The 25,890-nt window shown below is 44.4% G+C and overlaps 1 protein-coding gene across 1 annotated transcript in view; it reads left to right on the top strand.

Moving 5' to 3' along the window:
* PDGFRL (platelet derived growth factor receptor like) overlaps nt 1–25,890 on the top strand; it is a 75,287-nt gene that overhangs the window by 34,540 nt on the left and 14,857 nt on the right. The window contains exon 3 of the mRNA XM_061134846.1: nt 25,469–25,620. Within this exon, the coding sequence (XP_060990829.1) occupies nt 25,469–25,620 (152 nt within the window). The remainder of the gene's footprint in view (nt 1–25,468; nt 25,621–25,890) is intronic.

Raw genomic sequence — 25,890 nt, 5'->3', positions numbered from 1 at the left:
TTCCCCATCCATATGCCATGAAGTGATGGGACCGGATGCCATGATCTAATGAGGGATTCGGTGAAATAATTGAACTCTTTCTGCCTTCACACGAGTTCTGTCATCCTTTCGGGTGATTCAGCGGTCACAGTTTCAAGTTCTATGTTAACCAGTAAAGAATTCAATTTTCCAACAAACAAAAAGGGGTGGGCATTTCTAAGTATGTAACTCACACCAGGATAAGTTCATTGACAGTCTGAGTCCTTCTGAGTTTGAGGAATGCGCTGAAGGGTCTGTATGTCCAGGTGCTGAAGCCGATTCAGACTTGAGTTTCTGACTCAGTCCATCCCAATCACTCAGATCTCCGCTCGTCTTTTGCGATCAGAAGCAGCAAAGATATTTTTTGACAATAGCTGCTACCATTTTTCTCTGTTTCCTGATTCTTCATCCCTACACCTTTCCAGCTCTCCTCTTTCCATCCATCCTCCCACCTCTCCCTTTCTTAGTTAATTCTGTTCCTCCCTTCCAAAAAGTATTATTATTATTTTTTTTGCATCTATGGTGTTTAAGGTCCCGTGCTAGGCAGACACTGGAGGTATGATGGTGAGCAAGATAGACAACCTCTATATCACACAACCTTTAGTCTTCTAAGAAGACAGACTGTTAAAAAAGCAATTTTACTTTTTTTGCATTCAGTCTTTTTTTAATTGAAGTATAGTTTATTTACAATGTTGTATTTATGCTATAAAGCAAAGTGATTCAGATATATATATATATATATATACACACACACACACATACACACATCCTTTTCTTATATTTTCCATGATGGTTTATCACAAGATATTGAATATAGTCGTTTGTACTGTTCAGCAGGGCCTTGCTGTTTATCTGTTCTATACATAATAGTTTGCATCTGCTAATCTCAAACTTAAAAAGCAAGTTTAACATACAGCTATGTGAATGCCTGGCCTGCAGAAATACAGGATCCAGGAGGAGAAAACTGGGGCTTACATGTGAAGGCTGAGAGTTAATCAGGTAACGAAGGGGATAGAAGAGGAATATCAGAAAGTTCCAGAATGAGGGAGCAGCATGAGGCACTTCCTCTAGCTGAGAAAGCGTGTGGCCCCAGGAGCACTGAACAGGGGTGTGCAGGTGGGGGGACTCTGGCCAGGGGAGGAGAAAGGAGGTGAGCAAGGAGAGAGGATGCTGCCAGGTGAGCCGAGGTCAGACCAGGGAGGGCTCTGTCAGCTGCGCTGAGGAATTTAGTGTGATGTCGAAGGGCAGTTGTGAGCCATTGACTTAAAGCCTTTGTAAAACAGACACACTCAGGAAGCACAGAAGGGCATACAGCACGGGTGTGGGCACCTCCTTCTCGTGGCCTCCAAGGAGAAGGCAGCATCACTTGCCAGGCTCAGGCGGACCCATCCTCCCTTCAGGCACCCTGTACCTGTTTTCCAACAACTGGGGTCTAGAGACATGCCCTTGGAACTCACATGTATTTGTTATATATATGGGCTTCCCCGGTGGATCAGACAGTAAAGAATCTGCCTGCGATGCAGGAAACCTGGGTTTGATCCTTGGGTTGGGAAGATCCCCTGGAGGAGGGCATGGCCACCCACTCCAGTATTCTTGCCTGGAGAATCCCACTGACAGAGGTGCCTGGCGGGCTGCAGTCCATGGGGTCACAGAGAGTCAGACTCGACTGAACGACTAAGCACAGTGCAGCACATATGTATTAACTACATAATATATATTTGATTTCTGCTTCCATTCTGTTGATAATATAAAGAACATTAACAGAAGAATGTCCTGGACTGTGTGATGAAACCCTGGTTGAGCGATCAAGCCCATCCATTTCCATCTTCTCTGGAAACATTTCTTCAGTCTTGTCAAAACACACTCCCTGAATTTAGAGCCGGGGAATTCTTGGCACAATACTGAGCCAAGGAAGAAAATAAGAAGCAGCTTAGGATAAGTGACCCAGAGGATGGCTGAAATACCAGTCCATGCCGGGTAGGAGCGGGGAGACGCTGGAGATTTAGGCTAGACAGTGAGCAAGGTCACAGCAGTGAAGACACGCTGACTGGGGAGCTCATAAAGAAAGCTGAGGCTGCTGTCTGGAAAATCAGGTCCTGGCATCATCTTTCAGGATGTCTCTGGTGTCTGGTCGGATGTTAGCATTTTTCAGTCAAGGACTGTAAGTTCGGAGGAGTGGGTGGAGCACAGGAGATCTCTTTGATGGCTGGTTCCTCTGAAAACAATAAATAGCTTCTGGAGAGAAGGGCAGGCATCTGGGTGTTGGCTTGGCCCGAGCCAGCAGCGGTTTATCCACCCACAGACACAAAGGGAGGGTGGACCGGGGAAGCAGACTGTGGGCTCCCGGCCAGTCTAATCCTGCTCCCAGCAGCCTGGAGGAGTGGTCTAGGGGCATTTCAAAAGAGAAAGATGTTAAAAAGTGTTCAGAAACAGAAGCAGCCCACTGTCGGGAAAGAATCTGCACAAGCTTGAGTAAATGTTGTCTTTTGACTCTGGGCCTGCGCTGAGGAGGAGGTCTTTGGTTTTTCCCCTTCAGTTTATTTTGGTTTGATTTTTTTCCCCCTTCAATTTATCTTATTTTATTTTTCTATGTTTGCCAAACAATCTGACATTTATATTTGGTAAACACAAAATCTACCCCTTGAACCATTTTTGCATATGCAGTTCTGTGGGAATGAACACATGCATATTGCCGTGCGGGTGTCGTTCTTAAAAATGTTTTGATTGGAACGTAGTTGCTTTACAATGCTGTGTTAGTTCCTACTGTGCAGCAAATTGAATCAGCTGTATGTATACACACATCCCCTCCTTTTTGGATTTCCTTCCCATTCAGGGCACCACCGAGCACTGAGTAGATTCCCATCAGTTATCTGTTTTACACGAGTCTTTTTCAGTTCAAACTCACGTTCCTTCAGTGCTCGTTTCACTTCATTTTCTGAGAACAGACGAGGTATTATGAGGCTCCGTGAAAATCTTGGTGCCCCCCCGCCCCCGCCACTTGCTTTTGTGCTTGTCTGGAAGCACCCTTTGGGTCCAGTCTGCTGTGGAGGGATCAAAAGTCTGTGTTTCAGCCAAGCTCTGATATTTACCTTCAGATGAATTTCTACCTCCAGGAAACCGCTGGGTTCAGAACAAATGACTTATCCTGCCCTAGAGGGAGAGCCCTCTGTTCTCAGACTTGATGGCTCTAGCCCCGGGCCTGCCAGCATCTCCCCAGAGACCGATCAGTGGGGCGGGGCGGGATTCGAGACTTCCCCGGGTGTACTCCTTGTTCCAACAGCGTTCAGGCTGCAGGAAAACACGGCCTGTTCCATCCAGGATGTGAGTAGGGGCGAGGGAAGAAGCAAGCACTGATAGAACCAGCCTCGATGTTGTCAGGATAGAATGAGGTCACACAAGTGAAGCAGGGGCACATCTCAGTAAGGAGGAGCTATTTTATTCCCAAGACTGTACCCGAAGGAGGTAGATCAGAAGAAAACAGCCAGGTTTTCAGGAAGCTTGTTTTTAAAAATTGTTTCAGGCATGTGTTTCTGTCTCATACACACTCTCGACATCCATGATGATGTGGAGTTGGTACTCAGGCCTGGACTCTCGTGGTGCTGGAGCTGTCCTCAGTCTCCTGGTCATCACGGTGGAGAAATGGGTTAAAATACATTATTCAGTTTGAGGAGGTGGGAAATGCTTTCTGATCTTACCCTAATCTTTTTTTTTTTTTTTTGACCGGGACTTATGGCATGCAAGATCTAAGTTCCCTGACCAGGGATTGAACCTGTGCCCCCGGCTTTGGCAGTGTGGAGTCTTAGCCACTCGACTGCCAGGGAAGTCTCTGATCTCATTTTAAGAGAACTGAAACATTCCATTTTCTTGAACATTCTGGTTAAGTCCAGGTTTGATTTTCCCAGATGTGCTTCACAACATTAAAATAGAGTAAGATGATGATAACAACATCAGTGCATCAAACCAAAAACACTGCAGGAATGCCATAAACTACATTTGATGGTAATTCTTCAGTTCAGTCGCTCAGTCGTGTCCAAGTCTTTGCGACCCTATGGGCTGCAGCACAGCAGTCTTCCCTGTCCATCACCAACTCCCGGGGTTTACTCAAATTCATGTCCATTGAGTCGGTGATGCCATTCAACCACCTCATCCTCTGTCTTCCCATTCCCCTCCTGCCTTCACTCTTTCCCAGCATCAGGGTCTTTTCAAATGAGTCAGTTCTTCGCCTCAAGTGGCCAAAGTATTGGAGTTTTAGCTTCAACATCAGTCCTTCCAATGAATATTCAGGACTGATTTCCTTTAGGATGGACTGGTTGGATCTCTTTGGAGTCCAAGGGACTCTCAAGAGTCTTCTCCAACACCTCAGTTCAAAAGCATCAATTCTTTGGTGCTTAGCTTTCTTTATAGTCCAACTCTCACATCCATATATGGTAATTCTGGAAACTTGCAAAAAGGAACATTGTTTACAGTATAACATGAAGGGATTGCATGTATTTTATGAGTGAAACTCTGCCTTAAAAAAAAATGCGTATGGATGGGAGTGAGGTCTGAGATTTAATGTGCAAAAATGAAAATGGGTGTTGCTGTTGCATGCTAATTTCCCACCAAGTATTTAAATAGGTGAAATATAAATAAAACCATTTTGGAAGGTGTGTCAGAGGAGGGAGCAGGAGAAGAGGATTAATGTATAAGATATAAAATGGGAAACTTGATGTCCCCTAATATGTAGCTGTAGAGAACGGCACATTCTGGTGGAGTCGGGTGGGGAGGGAAGCAAAACTATGATGTCAGAGTTTTGCCTCCAGTTTCTGGGCTTGGCTCCCTTGACAGTGATAACCACCCATCTGGGCATGTGCGAGGTCACTGCCCTTGGGAATCCGCCCTGACATGGGGTGTGGACTCCTACCAGACATTTCCAACCTGTTCACTCTGCCCTGGGGCCTCAGGATCCTGACAGGTCCCTTTGTTTGGTTACCGGTCAGATCCTCTGTTCAGACTTTGCCCCTGATTCTGCCTTTCAGAGCACGTGCTGTTTACAGCCTGAAGCTCTGCTCACAACCCCACCCACCGCTTAGCGCTCAGGTTCCACCTGGGACCCCACCTGCCCCGAAGGGAGATCACCCTGGGCAAGCTCCCCCTTCCCTCTAACAACCCTGCTTCTCCTTAGGAACTTGCCTTAGTCACCAGGACGAGGCAAGGATGTTGAATCCTGGGTGCCAACCAAAGCTGACACAAGAGAACATGCTCTCGTGCATTCTGTTTCGGGAGGTAGCTCATGGGCTGGCTTGTGATGCGGCATCAGCTGGAGGGCTAATCGTGGAGGGAGAGGCAGAGAATAGGAACTGTGCATATGAGAGCAGAAGGGGCAACTGCAGGAAGCTTGGGGTTGACAGGTGAAATTATTGTCGGCCTAATTTATACAGGAAGACTGTCCACTGTGTCAGAAAGGTGGGTGTGAAAGAAAACCAGATGTGGCCCTGCCCACCAGGGCTTATGAACTAGCAGAATGAATGCCACGCACACCACATACAGTTACAGCTTGTGGTCAGGTGTGAGTGTTGGGGAGGGGGGGGTTGCCCACGGTGGGGAGAAGGCAGCTGGCAGCACTGGCTGGAGAGGCAGGTTGAGTCACTGCCTGACTGGTTACCTGACTACAGGCCAGGCCTTGGCCATCAGGTGGGGAGATGCTGAAAGAAGAGCCAGGAGCAGAGTAGAGACCTCCCAGAGGGACTGTGCCATATGGCCAACTTGGAGACCACTGATTTGATGTGGACCCTACATTTTATGAGGGATTAGGTTAGACTTCCCCCTGCCCCAGAGGCTAAGGGGCTTTCTCAAATTTGCAAAGCTTTTAGTGAAAATAGATTGGTTCCCACCACCGCTCTAGTCTCTGCACCCCTCAAAAGCTGTCTCTTCATTAAGTTTCTGATGTTTGCTCAGAAGATAAGCCACCCGAGTGGCCCTAACATGAGTGGGCACCTTGAATATGTTGACAGCGTGGGAGATTGGACTCTCTGGGCCGTGAGTCCACAGTGCCAGGTACGAACGGGGCCTCTGCATTCACTATTATGACTTGGCCACAACACACTCATTGTGGCCGAGTGCCAGCCCATTAGTAAGCCACAGCTTGTTTTCCTGAACGGGCTGGTGGAGGCTTGCTCCATTGTCTCCTGTCACTCCTCCTCCCCCCGCCTATTCTACCCTGAAGACGTGGCTGTGAGCATTCAGTTCAGCGGGGCTGGGAGATGGTTTTACCCTGGACCCCCCACCCCCTACCCCAAAGAAGTGCTGATGAGTTTATTCTTCAGTGAAGATAGAATGGACAGAGATGGAATCATGGGAGTTGTTAACAGAAATAACCCCTATACATCAGAAGCCCTACACGGGCTTCCCTCGTAGCTCAGACGGTAAAGCGTCTGCCTACAATGTGGGAGACCCGCGTTCGATCCCTGGGTCGGGAAGATCCCCTGGAGAAGGAAATGGCAACCCACTCCAGTATTCTTGCCTGGAAAATCCCATGGACTGAGGAGCCTGGTAAGCTACAGTCCATGGGGTCACAGAGTTGGACACGACTGAGTGACTTCACTTCACTTCACACATCAAAAGCATATGGTGGCCGCGTTTAAAAGATGACCTTATCAAAATTACACGACAGCAGCGATTCACTTGTGAATTTCTATGAGTTTTTCCTACATGGTGAGTGCACATCGGCTGCGTTCTTTCTTGCCATCACCAACACGCTTGCTTTGGGTCATTCCCTTGGTCAGAATTTGGGCATGTATTCAAAGCAATAGACACAGGCTTCCTTTCGGTGTGCAGTGGAAAGCATGGCAGATGCTTTTCCAGGACTGCCCAGGGATTCCATTCCATCCAACCAAGTAATCCCTAAGGTCCCTGCTGGTTCCAAAGTGACCCTTGGAACCTGTACTTAATTCACGTTATATGACATGGAGGCCAAGGAGTTAGAACCCTTGGGCAAGTGACTCAGCTCAGTTCCACTCAATGAATTCTGTTCTGCACACAGTCACTGTAACTGCAGTCTGCCTCACATTATGCCATGTAGAAGGTTGTGGGTGACGCAGACAAGCGTGAGACATGTTCCTGCCTCCTGCCTAAGAAGGGATCATTTCACTAGAGAAATATAATAGGAGGTTGAAAAGGTTACATGCTGCTGCTGCTGCTAAGTCACTTCAGTCGTGTCCGACTCTGTGCGACTCCATAGACAGCAGCCCACCAGGCTCCGCCATCCCTGGGATTCTCCAGGTAAGAACACTGGAGTGGGGTGCCATTTCCTTCTCCAGTGCATGAAAGTGAAAAGTGAAAGTGAAGTCACTCAGTCGTGTCCGACTCTTAGCAATCCCATGGACCGAAGCCCAAGAGGCTCCTCCATCCATGGGATTTTCTAAGCAAGAGTACTGGAGTGGGATGCCATTGCCTTCTCCGTTACATACTACAAAGTAGCATATATGTGTGTGTGTGTGTCTACACGCATGCACACTCAGTTGCTCAGTTGTGTCTGACTCTTTTATGAAAACCCCATGGACTATATAGCCTGCCAGGTTCAGGGAAGAATTCAGGGAAGAATACCGCAGTAAGTTGCCATTTCCTTCTCCAGGGGATCTTCCTGACCCAGGGATCGAACCTGCGTCTCCTGCATTGCAGGTGGATTCCTTACCACTGAGCCACAGGGGAAGCCCACCATAGGTCTACATATGCACGCGTATAGTGATAAAGGCATTAGGTACTGAGCGTGAGAAGTTTAGATCAGGGTGTACTAGGGCACCCCAATAACCCCTAACACGTGTTGAGCACTTATTCCGTGCTAGCATCCTTCCAGGATCGTGTGCATTTATTAACTGACTTAATTCTCATAATTAAGTTCTCACCTAGGAGGTAAGAACTGTTATCTCCCTGTCTCAGATGAGGAAACTGAGCACATAATAATTAAGTCACTTATTCATGCTCACAGAGTCAGTAAGTGGCAGAGGCAGAATTGAACCAAGGAAATCTGACTGCGTGCATGCTCTTAACCGGCGTTTTACAAATACCACCAACCATGAAAGGTCTTCCCAAGAATAGAGCATGAAAGAATAACCCGATTTAGGTCAGTCAGAAAAAGAAGAGAAACTTTCACAGGCAAAGAGGTGGCTGGAGGGCTGGGGTGGAAACAAGCTGATGTGTCTGGGCTGTGAAGACTTGGGGTGGGTGGAGAGGATGGTCCCTGATGGAGGGGTTGGGAGAGCGTAGGCGCTGTGGGTTCCAAGATGGCAGCATTCACTTCTGTGCATGCTGGGAGCTGCTCGTGCTATAAAGCTGGGCGGTCCTTGGCAAAGTACTTTTTAAATTTGTTTATTTTCTACTTGGAATCTTAGTTGTGGCATGTGAGATCTAGTTCCCTGACCAGGGATTGAACCCTAGGTCCCCTGCATTGGGTGTTTAGAGTCTTAGCCACTGGACCACCAGGGAAGTTCCAGGAAAGTACTTTGATGGTTTTTAGTAGAGCATCTGAAACACTCTTCTAGATGGATTGATTTATAGAACTGGAAGACTCCCCAATACAGAGTTGACAGTGTATCTTGGGATTTTCGGTGAACTCTTCCTTTTTATTTCATTGATCCATTGGGCTTCTAACTTTCTAAATTAAATGAGCATGTATTATTTTGTCATGAGAAAAACTGTAAGAAAAAGAAAATGAGTTAAACTACTTTAAAAAACTGCAGAATGGATGCTCTCTAAAAGTGTACTCAGGCATGGGTTAGGGTTTGTACTTTAAAAGTCTGGAGGTGAGTTTTATATTGTGTTGCCATATATATATATATATATATATAAAATTTTGTTTGTTTTTGGCTGTGTGGTGCACTGGTTTCTCATTGCAGTGGCTTCTCTTGTTGGGTATGGGCTCTTGGGCACATGGGCTCAGTAGTTGTGGCCCCTGGACTCTAAAGCACAGGCTCAACAATTGTGGCACACAGGCTTGGCTGCTCTGTGGCATGTGAGATCTTCCCAGGCCAGGGATTGAACCTGTGTCTCCTGCATTGGCAGGTGGATTCTTTACCGCTGAGCCACCAGGGAAGCCCTGCATTATCTTTTAAGCATGTGGCTCTGCACGTTATTCTAGGTGGCCTGACGAGGTTTTCTGTGTGGTCCATCTCAGGCATGTCAGGCCTCGTTTGGGCTTCTGGTAAAAGGGATATCTGTGCCTTGATTTCTGAGGGCAGGAGGGGAGCTTTCCTTTGTAAAGAAGCTAGATGGATTGGCAAGCGAGACAAAAAGAAGAGACGCCACGAGCAGACTAGGAGAGATGGGGATGAGAAGAGAGAGGGAACATTCCAGCACAGCGGTCAGAGTGGAGTCAGTGTCCAGCACAGGACACTGGGGAAAGAGAGAGGCTGGCAGGGCTGGAGGGGCGTCACGTGTGTGCACTCCTGTCAACGAGCTGAGAAATGCCAACCATGACTTCTTCGTAGTTATTTATTTTAAAAGTCTATTTAAAAATTTTATTTATTCTTTGGCCACACCATGCAGCACTCTGGATCATAGTTCCCTGAGCAGGGATTGAATCTGCACCTCCCCACCCCACCCCGCTGCAGAGGTTTATGGAAGTCCCTGACTTCCTTATAAATAATACAGAAAAATCTGACATAAGTCAATGTAGTAGGAAAGACCCAAGTCGCATGGTACATCCCTTCACATAAACCACTCTTGGGATTGAAATATTGTAGTTATATTGCAAGGGTTTTGCATAGATCCTTGTTCAGTTCAGTTCAGTTACTCAGTCGTGTCTGACTCTTTGCGACCCCGTGAACCGCAGCACGCCAGCCCTCCCTATCCATCACCAACTCCCGGAGTCCACCCAAACCCATGTCCATTGAGTTGGTGATGCCATCCAACCATCTCACCCTCTGTCGTCCCCTTCGCCTTCTGCCTTCGATCTTTCCCAGCATCAGGGTCTTTTCCAATGAGCCAGTTCTTCACATCAGGTGGCCAAAATATTGGAGTTTCAGCTTCAGCATCAGTCCTCCAAATGAATATTCAGGACTGATTTCCTTTAGGATTGACTGGTTGGATCTCCTTGCAGTCCAAGGGACTCTCAAGAGTCTTTTCCAACACGACAGTTCAAAAGCATCAATTCTTCAGTGCTCAGCTTTCTTTATAGTCCAACCCTCACATCCATACATGACCACTATAAAAACCATAGATGGACTTTTGTTGGCAAAGTAATGTCTCTGCTTTTTAATATGCTGTCATATTAAATAGGTTGGTCATAACTTTTCTTCCAAGGAGCAAGCGTCTTTTAATTTCATGGCTTGGATAGATCCTTGGATAGTATTCAAATAGAGAGAGAGAGAGAGACAGACAGAAGATTGCTTAATTTCTGATATTGGAACAAGATTCACTTTGAAGTTCCTCAGTTTGCATATTTGGCTCTGTACGAGTTCCTCATCCATATTTCTTTTCATCTTTTTAAAGTCACAAACTGCTGAGCTTTGATATGTCTTACCCAGGATTTGTACTCTGTCGATATGGCTCCATTCCCAGCATATGCTGAAGCAACTCTTTCCTGACACATTCTTAAAAGGAGGCTTAGAGTAAACACAGGCCTGTGCACACACTTGAAGTACTTGAAGCAAACACTCACTAATCTTTATCTCCCTTGATGCCTTGCACTGTTCTTTGTATGTGGTAAAGCTAAATAATTCATGAATGTGAAATGCATGTTGCATAGCAAGGATAATAGATGACATGTTTTCACCTTCTTCCCTTGCCTTTCTGTTTTATGCAATGAAATCATTACAGAGTCTGCAAGGCAGACTGTCTGGGATCCTACAGCTAGGTGGCCCTGGGAAAATTATTTAAACTGACCTTCAACTACTTCTTCTACAGCTCCAACACTGACTTGGAAAAGTTGTCTAACCTCAGTTTGCTCAGCTACAACATGGGTATAATAATAGCACCTTGAGACTTTCCTGGGGGTTCAGTGGCTGGGACTCCGTGTTCCCAGTCCAGGGGGCCTGGGTTTGATCCCTGGTCAGGGAACTAGACCCCACGTGCTGCAACTAAGAGTTGGCATGCTGCAACTAAAGATTCCATGTGCTACCCTGATGCAGCCAAATAAATAAATATCTTAACCAAAATAATAATAGTAGTAGTGCCTACCTCTCAGGATTGTTATGAGGATGCAATCAGTCCAAATGTGGAAAGGGCTTAAAACAGTACTTGCCATATGTTAAGTACCACTCAGATTTTAATTATGAGTAGTAGTTTCATCATCATCATCTTATGGGATTGAGAAAGAGTAATGTGTACCTCTGGTGCTTTCAGTTATAATTGTAATGATTGGTTGTTTTGTTGCCTTTGATTCCTTCAGTCACTTGCTGAATGGCTAGTTGTCTATTTGAATAGAAACTGAAGTATTATGAATAATAATGAGATAGTTTAATCAGATCTTCCAAGTTTGGGTTTTTTTGGGGGGTAGGTGTAGTGTGGGTCTCTGACCATATTTAACAAGATTAACAGGCTCACTAGAGGCACCGTTTCTCAGTGAAAATTCCTTCCATTCATTCACTTTGGTAGGATGGAAGTCTGTGCCCGTTTCATTTATAAATGTTCATGACCTGGGGCTTCCCTGGTGGCCCCGTGATTAAGACTTAGCCTTCTAATAATCGTGGGGATTCCATCCCTGGTCAGAGAGCTAAGTTTCCATATGTCTGGGGTCAAAAAAAGAGACATAAAACAGAAGCAGTACTGTAAGAAATTCAATAAAGACTTTAAAAATGGTATACATTAAAAAAAAAAAAATCAGTGACCTAAGTCTATAATGATACTAGATTAGAAACTCTACCGCTCAGAGTTGGGAGACTGAATCAAGTACTCTTGTAAGTTTCAGTGTCTCCCTCTGGTAAAGGGGAAAAACAGGGCCTCCTTCCCAATGTGCTTGTGAAACCCATCATAGTAACAGTGTCAAAGGTGTGCTGAGCGCTGACTCTGTGCCAGGTTCTGTTCTAAGTCTTTTTTTAAAATATGTATAATTGTTTTATAAAAATGCGATCAAATTATATACGGTTTCCTGCATTTTACCTTTAAAAGAAATTTTTATTATTATTAAACACCAAAAACATTTTGTATTGGGGTATAGGCAATTAACAATGTTGTGATAGTTTCAGATGAACTGTGAAGGGACTTAGTCATACATATACATGCATCCATTCTCCCCCAAACTCCCCTCCCATCCCAGCTGTCACACCACATAATTTTGAATTGGATTCCATATTGCTATACAGTAGGTCCTTGTTGGTTATCCATTTTAAATATTCTGCTCCAAGTCTTGAACTTACTTGAAGAGCTTAGTATGATGCCCAGCCCTCTGTAAGCATGAGGTATGGCTGTTCTTGTTACTTGGAGTCTGAAGAGGTGGCTGTAGCCAGATTGGAAAGCGTAAGCTTGAGCTAAGGCATCTGAAGGTCATGGTGGAGGTGGGATTCGAATCCTATCAGTATGGCTCCAAAGTCCGTGATTGCAGGCCTTGTGTGACTGCCACCTCTCACTGCAGTCCTCTGGCCACCTGCGTTCCAGTCTAGCTCTCTCTGTTATGCACCCAACTTGCCCTTCGTCACCTTTCAGGGATCACCTCCCTGGGGAATACGCACCCTTTATTTAAGAACCTGCCTGCCAGTGCAGGAGACGTAAGAGATGTGGGTTCTATCCTGGGTTGGGAAGATCCCCTGGTGGAGGCATGGCAACCCACTCCAGTATTCTTGCCTGGAGAATCCCATGGACAGAGGAGCCTGATGGGCTACAGTCCATGGGGTCACGAAGAGCTGGACACTACTGAAGTGATTTAGCACACACGCACAAGACTCTGTCAGTCTTGAAGCCTGTCCTGCTCACCTTCCTGGGAATCCCCAGGGCACTCTGCACAGGGGAGCTTGAGAGCAGGGGACTCCTCAGACCTCACTGTGTCCCTGCCTCTCCACTCCCAAGTCTCCCGCTTGATATACACTACTTGAGTATTTATGACCAATGAACTGATAATCTTGGAACCCAGGGCTCACCTCTCACGCCTGTCTTCTAGAATCTGGGGGAAGGACAGGAGCATGGAGGACCCCACCTTTGTCACCTGGTCACTGGCCCAGGTGAGATGCACATGGGCCCTGACTTTGGCCCTGTCAGCCTCCTCCTCTGTGTCATCCCGTGACAATGTCCCCTCCAGAAGAGAGCAGGGGGTGGCTACATGCACGAAGCTTCCAGCCTCCACCCAAACACACAGGGTCTGTATATGTAAAGCCAGGGGGCCCATTGGAAGACACACACACACACAGATACACACATACAGTCCTAATTTTGGACACTCTTTGAAACCTGGACTGGTCCATCAGAGTTCACCGTGTGTCTGGTCTGAAAGTCCTGTGCCTAGTCACTCAGTCTGTGTCAGGCTCTTTGTGACCCCATGGACTGCAGCCTGCCAGGTTCCTCTGTCCATGGGATTTTCCAGGTAAAAATACTGGAGTAGGTTGTCATGCCCTCCTCCAGGGGATCTTCCCAACCCAAGGATAGAACCCAGGTCTCCGTATTGCAGGCAGATTCTTTACCATCAGAGCTACCAGGGAAGCCCCTGAAAGTCCTGGTTCAGAATGAAAAGATCTGGGGTGTGCCTATGTGCTGGGATATTCAGAGCTGCTCCAATTAATGTAAATTTTGCTTAACTATATACTTTTTGGGCGGCATGTGATTTGTTGCAGCACCTTTTTTTTCTACCTAATTATTTTTTAAATTAAGCTTTATTAGAGTATAGTTGCTTCTGTTGTTGTTCAGTCACTAAGTCATGTCCGACTCTTTGTTACCCTATGGACTGCAGCACGCCAAGCTTCTCTGTCCTTCACCATCTCCCAAAGTTTTCTCAAACTCATGTCCATTGAGTCAGTGATGCCATCCAACCATCTCATGCTCTGTACCTTCCTTCTCCTTTTGCCCTCAATCTTTCCCAGGATCAGAGTCTTTTCCTATCAGTCGGCTCTTTGTATCAGGTGGCCAAAGTATTGGAGCTTCAGAATCAATCTTTCCAAAGAATATTCAGGATTGATTCCTTTAGGATTGACTGGTTTGATCTCTTTGCTGTCCAAGGAACTCTCAAGAGTCTTCTCCAGCACCATAATTCAAAAGCATCGATTCTTTGGTGCTCAGCCTTCTTTATGGTCCAACTCTTACATCTGTACATGACTACTGGAAAAACCATAGCTGTGACTATACAGATCTTTGTCAGCAAAGTGATGTCTCTGCTTTTAAATATGCTGTCTAGGTTCATCATAGCTTTTCCTCCTAGGAGCAAGTGTCTTTTAATTTCTTGGCTGAAGTCACTGTCTTCATTGATTTTGGAGTCCAAGAAAATAAAATCTGTCATTGCTTCCACTTTTTCCCCTTCTGTTTGCCATGAAGCGATGGGACCAGATGCCATGATCTTTGATTTTTGAATGTTGAGTTTTAAGCCAATGTAAGATGGTCTGGACTGAGTTAAAAAGCAAACCTACTATGAAGGAGTTTACCATGTGTGCTTTGCCCTGGGTTCATCCATGTCACACTTTAAACCCACAGACACTGTCATTAGGCCTCTACTGAAGTATATATATGCACAGACACAACGGAATACCACTGAAGCATTAAAAAAAGAATGAAATTTTTCATTTGCAGCAACATGGATGGCCTTGGAAGGTATTATGCTAAGTGAAATAAACCAAAGATAAAGACTATAATATTACTTATCTGTGGAATCCAAAAATTATAGTAAACTAGTGGCTTTAACAAAAAAGCAGACTCACAGATTTAGAGAACAAACCAGTGGTTACCAGTGGGCAGACAGAAGGGGGAGAAGTAATATAGGAGCAGGGGAATAAGAGATACAAACTATTAGGTATAAAAGAAGCTATAAGGATATATTATACAACATGGGTAATACAGTCAATATTTTATAATAGTCAATATTTATGTATTTTATACAGTTATGATATTTAAAAATTGTGAATCCCAATCTTCCAATTCATCCAATGTTCCTTCCCCCTCTTCATAACTGTAAGTTTGTCTTCTACTTATGCAACTATTTCTGTATAGCCAGTATTTTATAATAACTATAACTGGAGTATAACCTTTACAAATTGTGAATCACTATATTGTAATCCTGTAACTTATATAATCTTATACAGCTATACTTCAATTAAAAAATTTTAAAAGATTGTTTAAATTTTATCTTTTTTATTTTGGTCTTTCACTCGACATATATACATTGCTTTGATCATAAAAAATTTTACTTAAACTCTTTCATTTATTTAAATTATAAAGAAATTCATCAAGGGACATCCAGAGAAGGTCATCAAAGGAAGACCCTCATCAGACAACAGAAGTCAAAGTAATAGCAATGGCCAAGCACATGCTCAGGTTCTAAAAGTACAGACCTGCTCCTGCAATTGAGTTCTGTATTTCTCTGCTTCTTCGATGTAGATTTTTTTTTTTCTCCAGTAAGAGGTGTATTTTATTTTATTTTATTTTTTTTTTTTTTATTAGGTGGAGGCTAATTACTTCACAACATTTCAGTGGGTTTTATCATACATTGATATGAATCAGCCATAGATTTACACGTATTCCCCATCCCGATCCCCCCTCCCACCTCCCTTCGATGTAGATGTTCTGAAGCTTTTCACATTCCCCGGTGTAAAATTCTTTAAGCCGACTCTCCAGCTCTGTTAGATCAGTCTGGTGCTGCTGGTTTAGCTTCTGGACAAATCCTTCATAAGCTATTTGCAACTCATTCCTGGCTTTTTCTAACTTCTCACAGGTGGTTGAAACAGTGACTGAAAAGAGATGGAAAAAGGAAAGAGAAGATGACACTCAGCCTGCTAACTGGCTACATCCGTAACACTCACACAGCTGTGATGACTCGGAGGGCACAAACACGGGGCTCCCAGTGCTCATTCTCTCGGGACCAGATTCTCATAACCTTGCAGGAGAGAAGGGTAAAAGGGAAGGAGAGGAAATGGTCTCTGGCAGCAAAGGCCCAGCTGTCCATCAAGCAGTAAGAGAAGTCCTGGGCAGAGCCAGGTTCCCAGGTGCAGGGCCCCCTTGCATGTGCCGACCAATCAGTGCAGGGGCCTCCAGGAGGAGAGGCTCTGATTGGCTGAGGTGTCTGAGGCAGGCCGGCCCCTGGGGGGGCAGCTGAGACAGAGAAGGAACAGAGAAGGCAAGACCACAAAGGAGAAACAGACTTGAAGCTTGCACATGATTGGAGCCAATGTAGACTCATGACTTCAAAAATACAGTAAGAAAAACAAAATGTTAGATTATATGGAACACAAACCACCAGAACATAAAAACTTTAGGGAAAACACACTGAAAAGCTACACTACTATGTGAATAAATTGAAAGGTTAACATTTTAAAAAGGCAAAGAAATTTGATAAACGTAATTTAAAATCAGACCAGCCTAACCTTTCACTACCACTACCCAGAACAGAACTATTAACAATACCTTGCAGAACTTTCATGTGAATAAATACCCACACACACTATAATAAATCCTGAAATAAATGGGAGAAAACACTTGCAAACAAAGCAATTTATAATAAGGGATTAATCTCCAAAATACACAAACAGCTCATGCAGTTCAACATCAGATGAACCCAATCAAAACATAGGCAGAAGAGTCAAATAGACATTTCTCCAAAGAAAACATACAGATGGCCAACAAACACATGAAAAGATGCTCAACATCACTAATTATTCAGTTCAGTTCAGTCGCTCAGTTGTGTCTGACTCTTTGTGACCCCATGGACTGCAGCACGCCAGGCCTCCCTGTCCATCACCGACTCCCAGAGCTTACTCAAACTTATGTCCATTGAGTAGGTGATGCCATCCAACCATCTCATTCTCTGTCATCCCCTTCTTCTCCTGCCCTCAATCTTTCCCAGCATCAGAGTCTTTTCGAATGAGTCAGCTCTTCACATCAGGTGGCCAAAGTATTAGCGCTTCAGATGCAGTATCCATTTTTCCAGCGAGTATTAAGAGATGATTCCTTTAGGATGACTGATTTGATTTCCTTGCTATCCAAGGGACTCTCAAGAGTCTTCTGCAGCACCACAGTTTGAAAGCATCAGTTCTTCGGCATTCAGCCTTATGATCCAACTCTCATGTCTATACATGACTACTGAAAAAACCATAGCTTTGACTATAGGACCTTTGTCAGCAAAGTGATATCTAATACAATGTCTAGGTTCATCATAGCTTTTCTTCCAAGGAGCAAACATCTTTTAATTTTGCAGTCACTGTCTGCAGTGATTTTGGAGCCCAAGAAAATAAAATTTGCCATTGCTTCCACTTTTTCCCCATTTATTTGCCATGAAGTGATGGGACCAGATGCCATAACCTTAGGTTTTTAAATATTGAGTTTTAAGCCAGCTTTTTCAGTCTCCTCTTTCATCCTCATCAAGAGGTTCTTCAGTTCCTCTTTGCTTTCTGCCATTAGAGTGATATCACCTGTATATCTGAGGCTGTTGATATTTCTCCCCGCAGTCTTGATTCCCCCCTTGATTCATCCAGCCCAGCATTTCGCATGTGTACTCTACATAGAAATTAAATAAGCAAGGTGAAAATATACAGCCTTGATGTACTCCTTTCCAAATTCGGAACCAGTCCATTGTTCCATGTCTGGTTCTAACTGCTGCTTACTGACTGCATACAGGTTTCTCAGGGGTCAGGTAAAGTGGTCTAGTATTCCCATCTCTTTAAGAATTTTCCACAGTTTGTTGTGATCCACACAGTCAAGGCTTTAGCATAGTCAATGAAGCAGGAGATGTTTCTCTGGAATTACCTTGCTTTTTCTATGATCTAATGGATGTTGGCAATTTGATCTCTGGTTCCTCTGCCTTTTCTAAATCCAGCTTGTATGTCTTGAAATTCTTGGTTCACATACTGTTGAAGTCTACCTTGAAGGATTTTGAGCAGTGCCTGGCTAGTATGTGAAATGAGCACAATGGTAGGTAGTTTGAACGTTCTTTGGCATTGCCTTCCTCTGGGATTGGAATGAAAACTGACCTTTTCCTGTCCTGTGACTTTACAAAGTAGCTGCTTTACAATGTTGTTATTTTCTTCTGTACATCAAAGTGAATCAGCTCTCCACATACAGATATCCCCTCTTTTTTGGATTTCCTTACCATTTAGGTCATCACAGTGTTATCCTACCCCTCTGTCTCTAGAGTTTTGTCTCTATGTCTGTCTCTATTTCTGCTTTGCAAATAATCGAACATTCATATAATAATGAATAAATAAATAATAGAACATGCAAATAGTAATTATTTGCAAATAATTTCTGCTTTGCTTCATTTTTCTAGGTTCCACATATATGTGTTAATACATGATATTAGCTTCTCTTTTTCTGACTTGCGTCACATTGTATGGTAGTCTGTAACTCCATCCACATCTCTGCAAATGGCACATTTTTGTTCCTTTTGATGCCTGAGTAATCTTCCATTGTGTACATGTACCACATTTTATTTATCCATTCATATGTCAATGGACATTTAGGTTGCTTCCACACCCTGGTTATTGGAAATAGTGCTGCAATAAACACTGAGGTGCATGTATCTTTTCAAACTGTTTTTTTCCAGGCATATGCCCAGGAGTGTAGTTATTTGGTCATATGGTAGCTCTATTTTTAGTTTTTTAAGGAAACTCTCTACTGTTCTCCATAGTGGCTTTATCAATTTATATTCCCACCAACAGTATAGGAGGCTTCCTTTATTTCCACATCCTTTCCAGCATTTATTGTTTGTGGATTTTTTTTTTTTTATGGTGTACATCCTTATTTGTATTCAATTATTTTTTTATGCTCTGGGCATGGCATAGGGGGAGAATTTTGTGATCCAGCAAATGGCCCAGGAAAGTTCTCAAGTCCTGCAGAAAAGAAACAACAAGGCTGACTCCTGCAAAGTTTTGCTACCCTGTTCCCACTCTGGTGTCCAGCCCCCTTCTTATCTCTGTCAGCTTGTCATCTGTCAAAGAAGTCCTACTGCGTAACTCTTGCTTTCTCTAAAGTGCAAGGGGAGACATCCATCACCCTTAGATCATGCCTGAGAGGTTGGAGTTGCCCTGAAACTATATCCGACGTCTTCTTCTCCTCCTCTGCCTTGACTTTAGTGGGTGTTCATTCTACTCAGTACATCCGTCCATCTTCCTTCCAGGCCCATTCATTAAGCAGCTGGGCCTTTATATCCTGACTGATTTTTTTCTAATTATTTTACTATATTTTACCATTAGGATGCTCTTTTTTCTATTAAATGGTAGTATTAATGATACAGAATTCTATTATTTTCTGTTGACCAATCATGATATGATGGGATTAAGTGAATAATAGTTACATAATCACAGTAGTAAAAGATGTTTATCAGTTTTCACAATCAATAGCCAGACAAAAAATAAAAGATAATTACATTTGCAAGCAATAATGGAAAGAGGATTAAACTAACAATATAAAATAATTACATACAATTCTGGGGTTAAGTAGAATGATAGGGTAAGTGGAAGTGCATACATGCACGTAGTCTCATCTGCTCAGCCAGTCTGTCCTTTGTTCAGCTGGTGCATTTAACTCATTCACAGTTAAAGTAATTATCGATAAGTATAATCCTATTAGTGGCTTCCCTGGTGTCTCAGTCGGTAAGGGTCTGTCTACAATGTGGGAGACCTGGATTTGATCCCTGGATGGGGAGGATCCCCTGGAGGAGGAAATGGAGACCCACTCCAGTATTCTAGCCTGGAGAATCCCCCTGGATGGAGGAGCCTGGTGGGCTACAGTCCATAGGGTCACAAAGATTTGGACATGACGGAATGACTAACTTTCACTTTCACTTTCATTTCACTATTACCATCTTAGAGGTTTGGGGTTTATATTATGTAGGTCTTTTCCTTCTTGTGCTTCCTCCCTAGAGAAGTTCCTTTAGCATTTGTTGTAAAGCTGGTTTGGTGGTGCTGAATTCTCTCAACTTTTCCTTGTCTGGAAAGCTTTTGATTTCTCCATCAGATCTGAATGAGAGTCTTGCTGGGTATTCTAGGTTGTAGATTCTTCCCTTTCAGGATCTCTTTGTGGATTTTTTGATGATGACAATTCTGACCTGTGTGGGGTGATCCTCATTGTAGTTTTGATTTGCATTTCTCTAATAATTAGTGATGTTGAGTATCTTTTTGTGTGTTTCTTGGCTATCTCTATGAACTCTCTGAAGAAATGTCTGTTTAGTTCTTCTACCCATTTTTTTGAGTGGGTTATTTATTTTTTTATATTGAGCGGCATGAGCTGTTTGTATATTTTGGAGACTAATCCCTTGTTGCTTCATTTGCAAATATTTCCTCCCATTCTGAAGGTTGTCTTTTTGTCTTTTTATGGTTTCCTTTGCTGTGCAAAATCTTTTACATTTAATTAGGTCCCATTTATTTATTTTTATTTTCAACACTCTAGAAGGTGGGTCAAAAAAAGATCTTGCTGTGATTTATGTCAAAGAATGTTTTGCCTATGTTTTTCTCGAAGAGTTTTATAGTGTCTGGCTTTACATTTAAGTCTTTAATCCATTTTAGTTATTTCTGTGTATGGTATTAGGCCTTTTTTTTTCAGTTCTATCAGTTTATTGCTACCAACCCATTTCCTTCCACCCTCCTCATGCGTGCATACGCAGTCATGTAACCCCATGAACTGCAGCCTGCCAGGCTCTTAATGTCCATGGACTTTTCCAGGCAAGAATACTGGAGTGGGATGCCATTTCCTTCTCCATAGGAGGGTGTTCTAATTTCATTCTTTTACATGTAGCTGTCCAATTTTCCCAGCACCATTTATTGAAGAGGCTGTCTTTTCTCTATTGGGTATTCTTGCCTCCTTTGTCATAGATTAGGTGACCATAGGGCAGCACTTCTTTTATTTTTCAGAGTGATTATTTTTTTAATTAAGAAAAATTTTATTGAAGTATAATTGATTTATGATCTTGTATTAATTTCTTCTGTACAGCAGAGTGACTCAGTTATACATGTGTATTCTTCTTCATATTCTTGTCTATTATGGTTTATTACAGGATATTGAATATAGTTCCCCGTGTTCTATAGTAGGACCTTGTTGTTTATCCATCCGGTGTGTAATAGTTTGTATCTACCAACCTCCAACTCCCAGTGCTTCCCTCCCTTACCCCAGCCCCCACACCCTTGGCAACCACATCTATTCTCTATGTCTGTGAGTCTGTTTTGTTGCAGCACCCTTTTAAAAAAAAAAAAAAAAAAAAGCTCCACTCAAACTTCACATCTTATACTTCTTCCATTTTGAGGGGGGTGTGTGAAGTGGTTACAGGAGGAGGGGAGGGTCTGCGATTGAAGCCTCTTTGGAGTGGGCTTTTCGGGACTCAGTGCAGACTCTGCCCCCAGAGGCCTGAGGTCACATCCTAACCTCTTGGATGTCCTGCCACATAGACTGTGTGATCCCATTAGTAAAAATGGACATTCTAAACCCAGGCATTTAAACTGTAATCCTGCTAAATAATTTGTTTCCTGTTTTATATTGTTGACACAGAAGAGGGGGTGGAAAAATCCAGAAATGTTTTCCAGTGCACTTCCTTCCTTCCTCCCCCAGTCCTGCTAAAGATACAGGATGGTGCTGGGGTTAGTCCCAGGAACTGCATTGTTATGTGGCCAGGTTCTCTCCTGGTAGAAACGGCGTCTTATAATTTCTATCACTACTCTACCGGTACCTGCTGGGTGCCCAGAAGGTGCTCAGTACACTTATTGATCTCTTTCTGACTTTGGACCCCAGGCACAGCTCTATGGGGAATGTTGTTGTTCGGTCACTAATTCCTGCCTGACTCTTTGTGACCCCATGGACTGCAGCACACCAGGCTTCCTTGTCCTTCACCATCTCCTGGAGTTTGCTCAAACTCTTTTCCGTCGAGTCGGTGATGCCATCCAACCATCTCATCCTCTGTCGTCCCCTTCTCCTCCTGCCCTCAATCTTTCCCAGCATCAGGGACTTTTCCAGTGAGTTGGCTCTTCACATCAGGTGGCCAAAGTATTGGCGCTGTGGCCTGATATTATGGTTTACCTGGGAACTTTCACTTCCGTTTTGTCTCCACCTTTTCATCTTTTATCTGCTGAAGTCAAGCTCCGTCCTCACAACTGACTCTTCTGGTTGCCAAAGATTTTCATTCTGCCAGATGAAGTGTGTGTGTGCGCATGTGTGTGGAGCGGGGAGGACATGGATCAGAATGAAAAGCATCTGATGAGTTTAACCATCAATTTCTTGACTGTTTCTTCTTGATGATCCCTTTTCCTGATTCTACTTCTTCCCTCCCTCCACCTCTCTTTTTCCTGCTGGTCCCCTGGTTTGTCTCTAGACTTTGTCTTCGGCCTTCCCTTTTCTGTCCACACCCTTCCTCACTGAGTTCACTCATTCTTTAGTTCCTGCTCATAGCCCCTGTACATGGTACCCCTAAATATAAATCTAGAGCTGTTTTTACTCCTCTGTGCCTGGCCTGGATTTCCAGTGATTCACAAAACATCCACACTTACCTGACTATAAATTCAGACTCTCCAACAGTGAATGTATTACTTGCTCACCCCATCTCCTTTCTCTTCTTAGCTATGCCATTTTAGTTAAAACCCCACTCTTTCCATCATGTGGAAATACAAACTGAGAGGTTATTATCCATGTGTCTTTCTTCCATCTTGTATACCCAGTCTGTCACAAATCTTCCTCAAGAAAACAAGTCTTGTTTTCAAGTCTGTTCCACTGCTGACACCCAGCCTGGCCCCAGCACTGGCTGTTCATCCCAGTAAGAGCCTCTCCCTCCTCCCCCTCCTACCCCCTCCTCCTCCCTCCTCTCTCTCCTTTCCCTGGCCTGTTCTCCCTACTTTCTAGGAGTGGCTAAGGGGGGCCCTCACTCCCCACCTCCAAACCTGAGGGTGGTCCCTGCTCCCTGCTGAGCACAATGTATACCCCTCCCAGTGTTCTCAACCACGCGCCCTGTGACTGCCACCCCCTCCTTCCATCTCCTTCTGTGATTAGTGGATTAAATCCCAAAGTCATCAAGTGCCTGCTACCCACCACGCACCAGGGACACGGCAGTGATCTGAACAGAGCAGGTCCCTCCCAGCCCCTGCAAGTTCAGCCTTCAGCCCCCTGCCGGCCCCCCACCCCACCTTTCTGATTGTCCAGCCTGTCCCACCTCCTCCTCAAAGCTGCCTTCAACCTTCCCACCCACAGTGAGGAATCCCTTCTCTGAATTCCTACTGCTCTTGCTGTGGGCATCACTTTAGCTACTCTCTGATGTCTTCATGACTATTAGTTTTAGCTCCTCAGCTGGGTTATAATATCCTTGATGGCCAGTCTTATTTGGGCCGAGGGCCATCCACAATGTTGGATGTGCGTATCTGTTGTTGTATTATTCACAGTGACTACTACTAATCTACCCGTGTATATAATTAGGATACAATTAAGATAGCACAATGAACCAGGCGTGGCAGCAAGTCCTTTAGATGCATTTATCATCTAATGAGTGGGTACTGGGCACACACTTAATTGATTTAAGGAAAACAGTCTTGTTCAGCTGTTCTCCAGCTGTGGGTCTCAGGAAAGTCCTGTTTGCTCTCTGAGACCCGGTCTCCTCATTCACAAAATTGGGAGCTGGATTCCTGCTTTTTAAGGTTCTTTCCAGTTCCAACACTGTTGTGCAACTTCATGTCAGTCCCCTCGTTTCTAGAGAACTTTTGCTTTGTGCTGTGTGCAGATTTGTTGCTCAGAGAATATAAAGCAAATAGGGCGGTATCCCTGCCCTCAAAGTTGTCCCCGTGCATTGTAGTAACAGGAAGCCAGAGGTATTGGATGGGTGAGGGGGAGGGAGCCGGTTACGTCACTGGGAGAAAGCAGGGCGATTCCTGAGTTGGTTCTAATTAGAAGCTTCCTGAAGGAGGAGAGATTTCCGTGCAGTTGACTGGTGCAGTGGGAGTAGAGAGGCACCTCCTGGCAGAACTGGTGGGCTGAGCAGCTATTCCGCAGAGGCCAGAACAGGCTGTGTTGAAGACCAACCAGCCCGACGTGGTCCTGTGTGCTAAATTTAAAGTGGTGACTGAACCTGTGTTATAGCCACCTACAATGGAAGAATCTCGACTGTGTCAGAAAAGTATGTGGATTCCAGAGGGGTGAGGCATGTGCGTATTGGAGATTCACCTTCAGTTAGGACCATTTATTTTGGCATCCTCACAGGCTGAGGCCATACAGGGTGGGTGGGGGGTGGGGGTGGGGTCAAACCAAGGATGATACATCTGGGTTCTTAACATAATATAATACAGGGAATTACCATGACAATTGGCTAATCCCAGAGATGATAATAACACATGTTTCTTTCTGTCCTCATTTCAACGAGGAGCTGAAGGGGTTGGCAAGTATATTCACATGCAACATGATAAAAATATGAGAGATAAAAAATGAGGAAATAAAGGTAAAAATAATAGTGTGAGGCCAGAGGAGAAGTGGCCCAAAGCTCTAAATACTTGACCAAAGGTGGGTACATGATTGGGGCTCCACATCTTAGCAACCATGCATTTTTTCCTTGTTGTTCAGTTGCTAAGTTGTGTCCAACTCTTTGTGACACCATGGACTGCAACATGCTGGGCTTCCTTGTCTTCACTATCTCCCAGAGTTTGCTCAAACTCATGTCCAGTGAGTCAGTGATGCCATCCGACCATCTCATCCTCTGTTGTCCCCTCTTCTCCTCCTGCTCTCAATCTTTCCCAGCATCAGGGGCTTTTCTAGTGAGTTGGCTCTTCACATCAGGTGCCCAAAGTATTGGAGCTTCAGCATCAGTCCTTCCAATGAATATTCAGGGTTGATTTCCTTTAGGATTGACTGGCTTGATCTTCTTAAGGGGAAGTTCTTATCTGAAATATAGTAATTCACCATCTCAAAGATTCCAAGCTTGTGTTCAGAGACTTATTCTTACTGATTAAAGAGGTTTTGCATCCTGGATATTGCTGTATGCTTTCATTCACTTTGCCTGCTGTTAAGTAAACTCATTAGAAACCAAATTTGAAGGCAAAATGCCCATCCAAGGCTTTGTGGCTGAACGTGTGCGACTGCATTGCAACACACCAGTGATTTTACTTAAGGAAACCCCAGTTCTGAGGTCAAAGAGAATGTCTTCTCTTGAGAAAATGTCATTGTCATTGATGTCAAATGTCACTGTCTTAGCCTACTGCTAAGAAAGGCTTTCCCTCTGCCTCCTCACCTACCCCCAACACACTTTTCCCCCAGTACACCCTTTTATTCATCAGTGCCGTCTGAGAAGGGCCCTCTGCCCAGAGCCTTGGGGCTTCACGTGTGAGGATGATGGAGCAGAGAGAGATGGGTGCCGGGTCCCGGCCCTGGTGACCGGCTTTGCTCTTGTTGACAGTGTGAAGCAGCATGAACGCTACGGCCAGCTGACCCTGGTCAACTCCACCGCAGCCGACACGGGCGAGTTCAGCTGCTGGGGACAGCTCTGCACCGGCTACGTCTGCAGGAGGGACGAGGCCAAGACAGGCTCCACCTACATCTTCTTCACAGGTAAGAGGCTGGCTGCATTGGCAGAACTCTCCAGACTTCTGGACTTGCCCATATTAAAGGTTCCCTCTGTCTGCCAATTATCAGATAAGGACAATGAGAACACTCCCTGTTTCCCAGACTCTGAAAAGCTCAGGCTTTACATCAATTATTTCATGTAAGTCTTGCAATAACTCTTCAGGGTAAGTACATATATATATATGTGTGTGTGTGTGTGTACTTTTTTTCAATGAGAAAGTTGAGGTTGAGGGAGTTAAGTAAGTCCTTCAGTCA

This window comes from Dama dama, chromosome 32 (assembly GCF_033118175.1).
Source record: "Dama dama isolate Ldn47 chromosome 32, ASM3311817v1, whole genome shotgun sequence".
Taxonomy (NCBI): domain Eukaryota; kingdom Metazoa; phylum Chordata; class Mammalia; order Artiodactyla; family Cervidae; genus Dama; species Dama dama.
The sequence above is the reverse complement of the archived record's forward strand: the minus strand, read 5'-3'. Positions and strand labels throughout refer to the sequence as shown.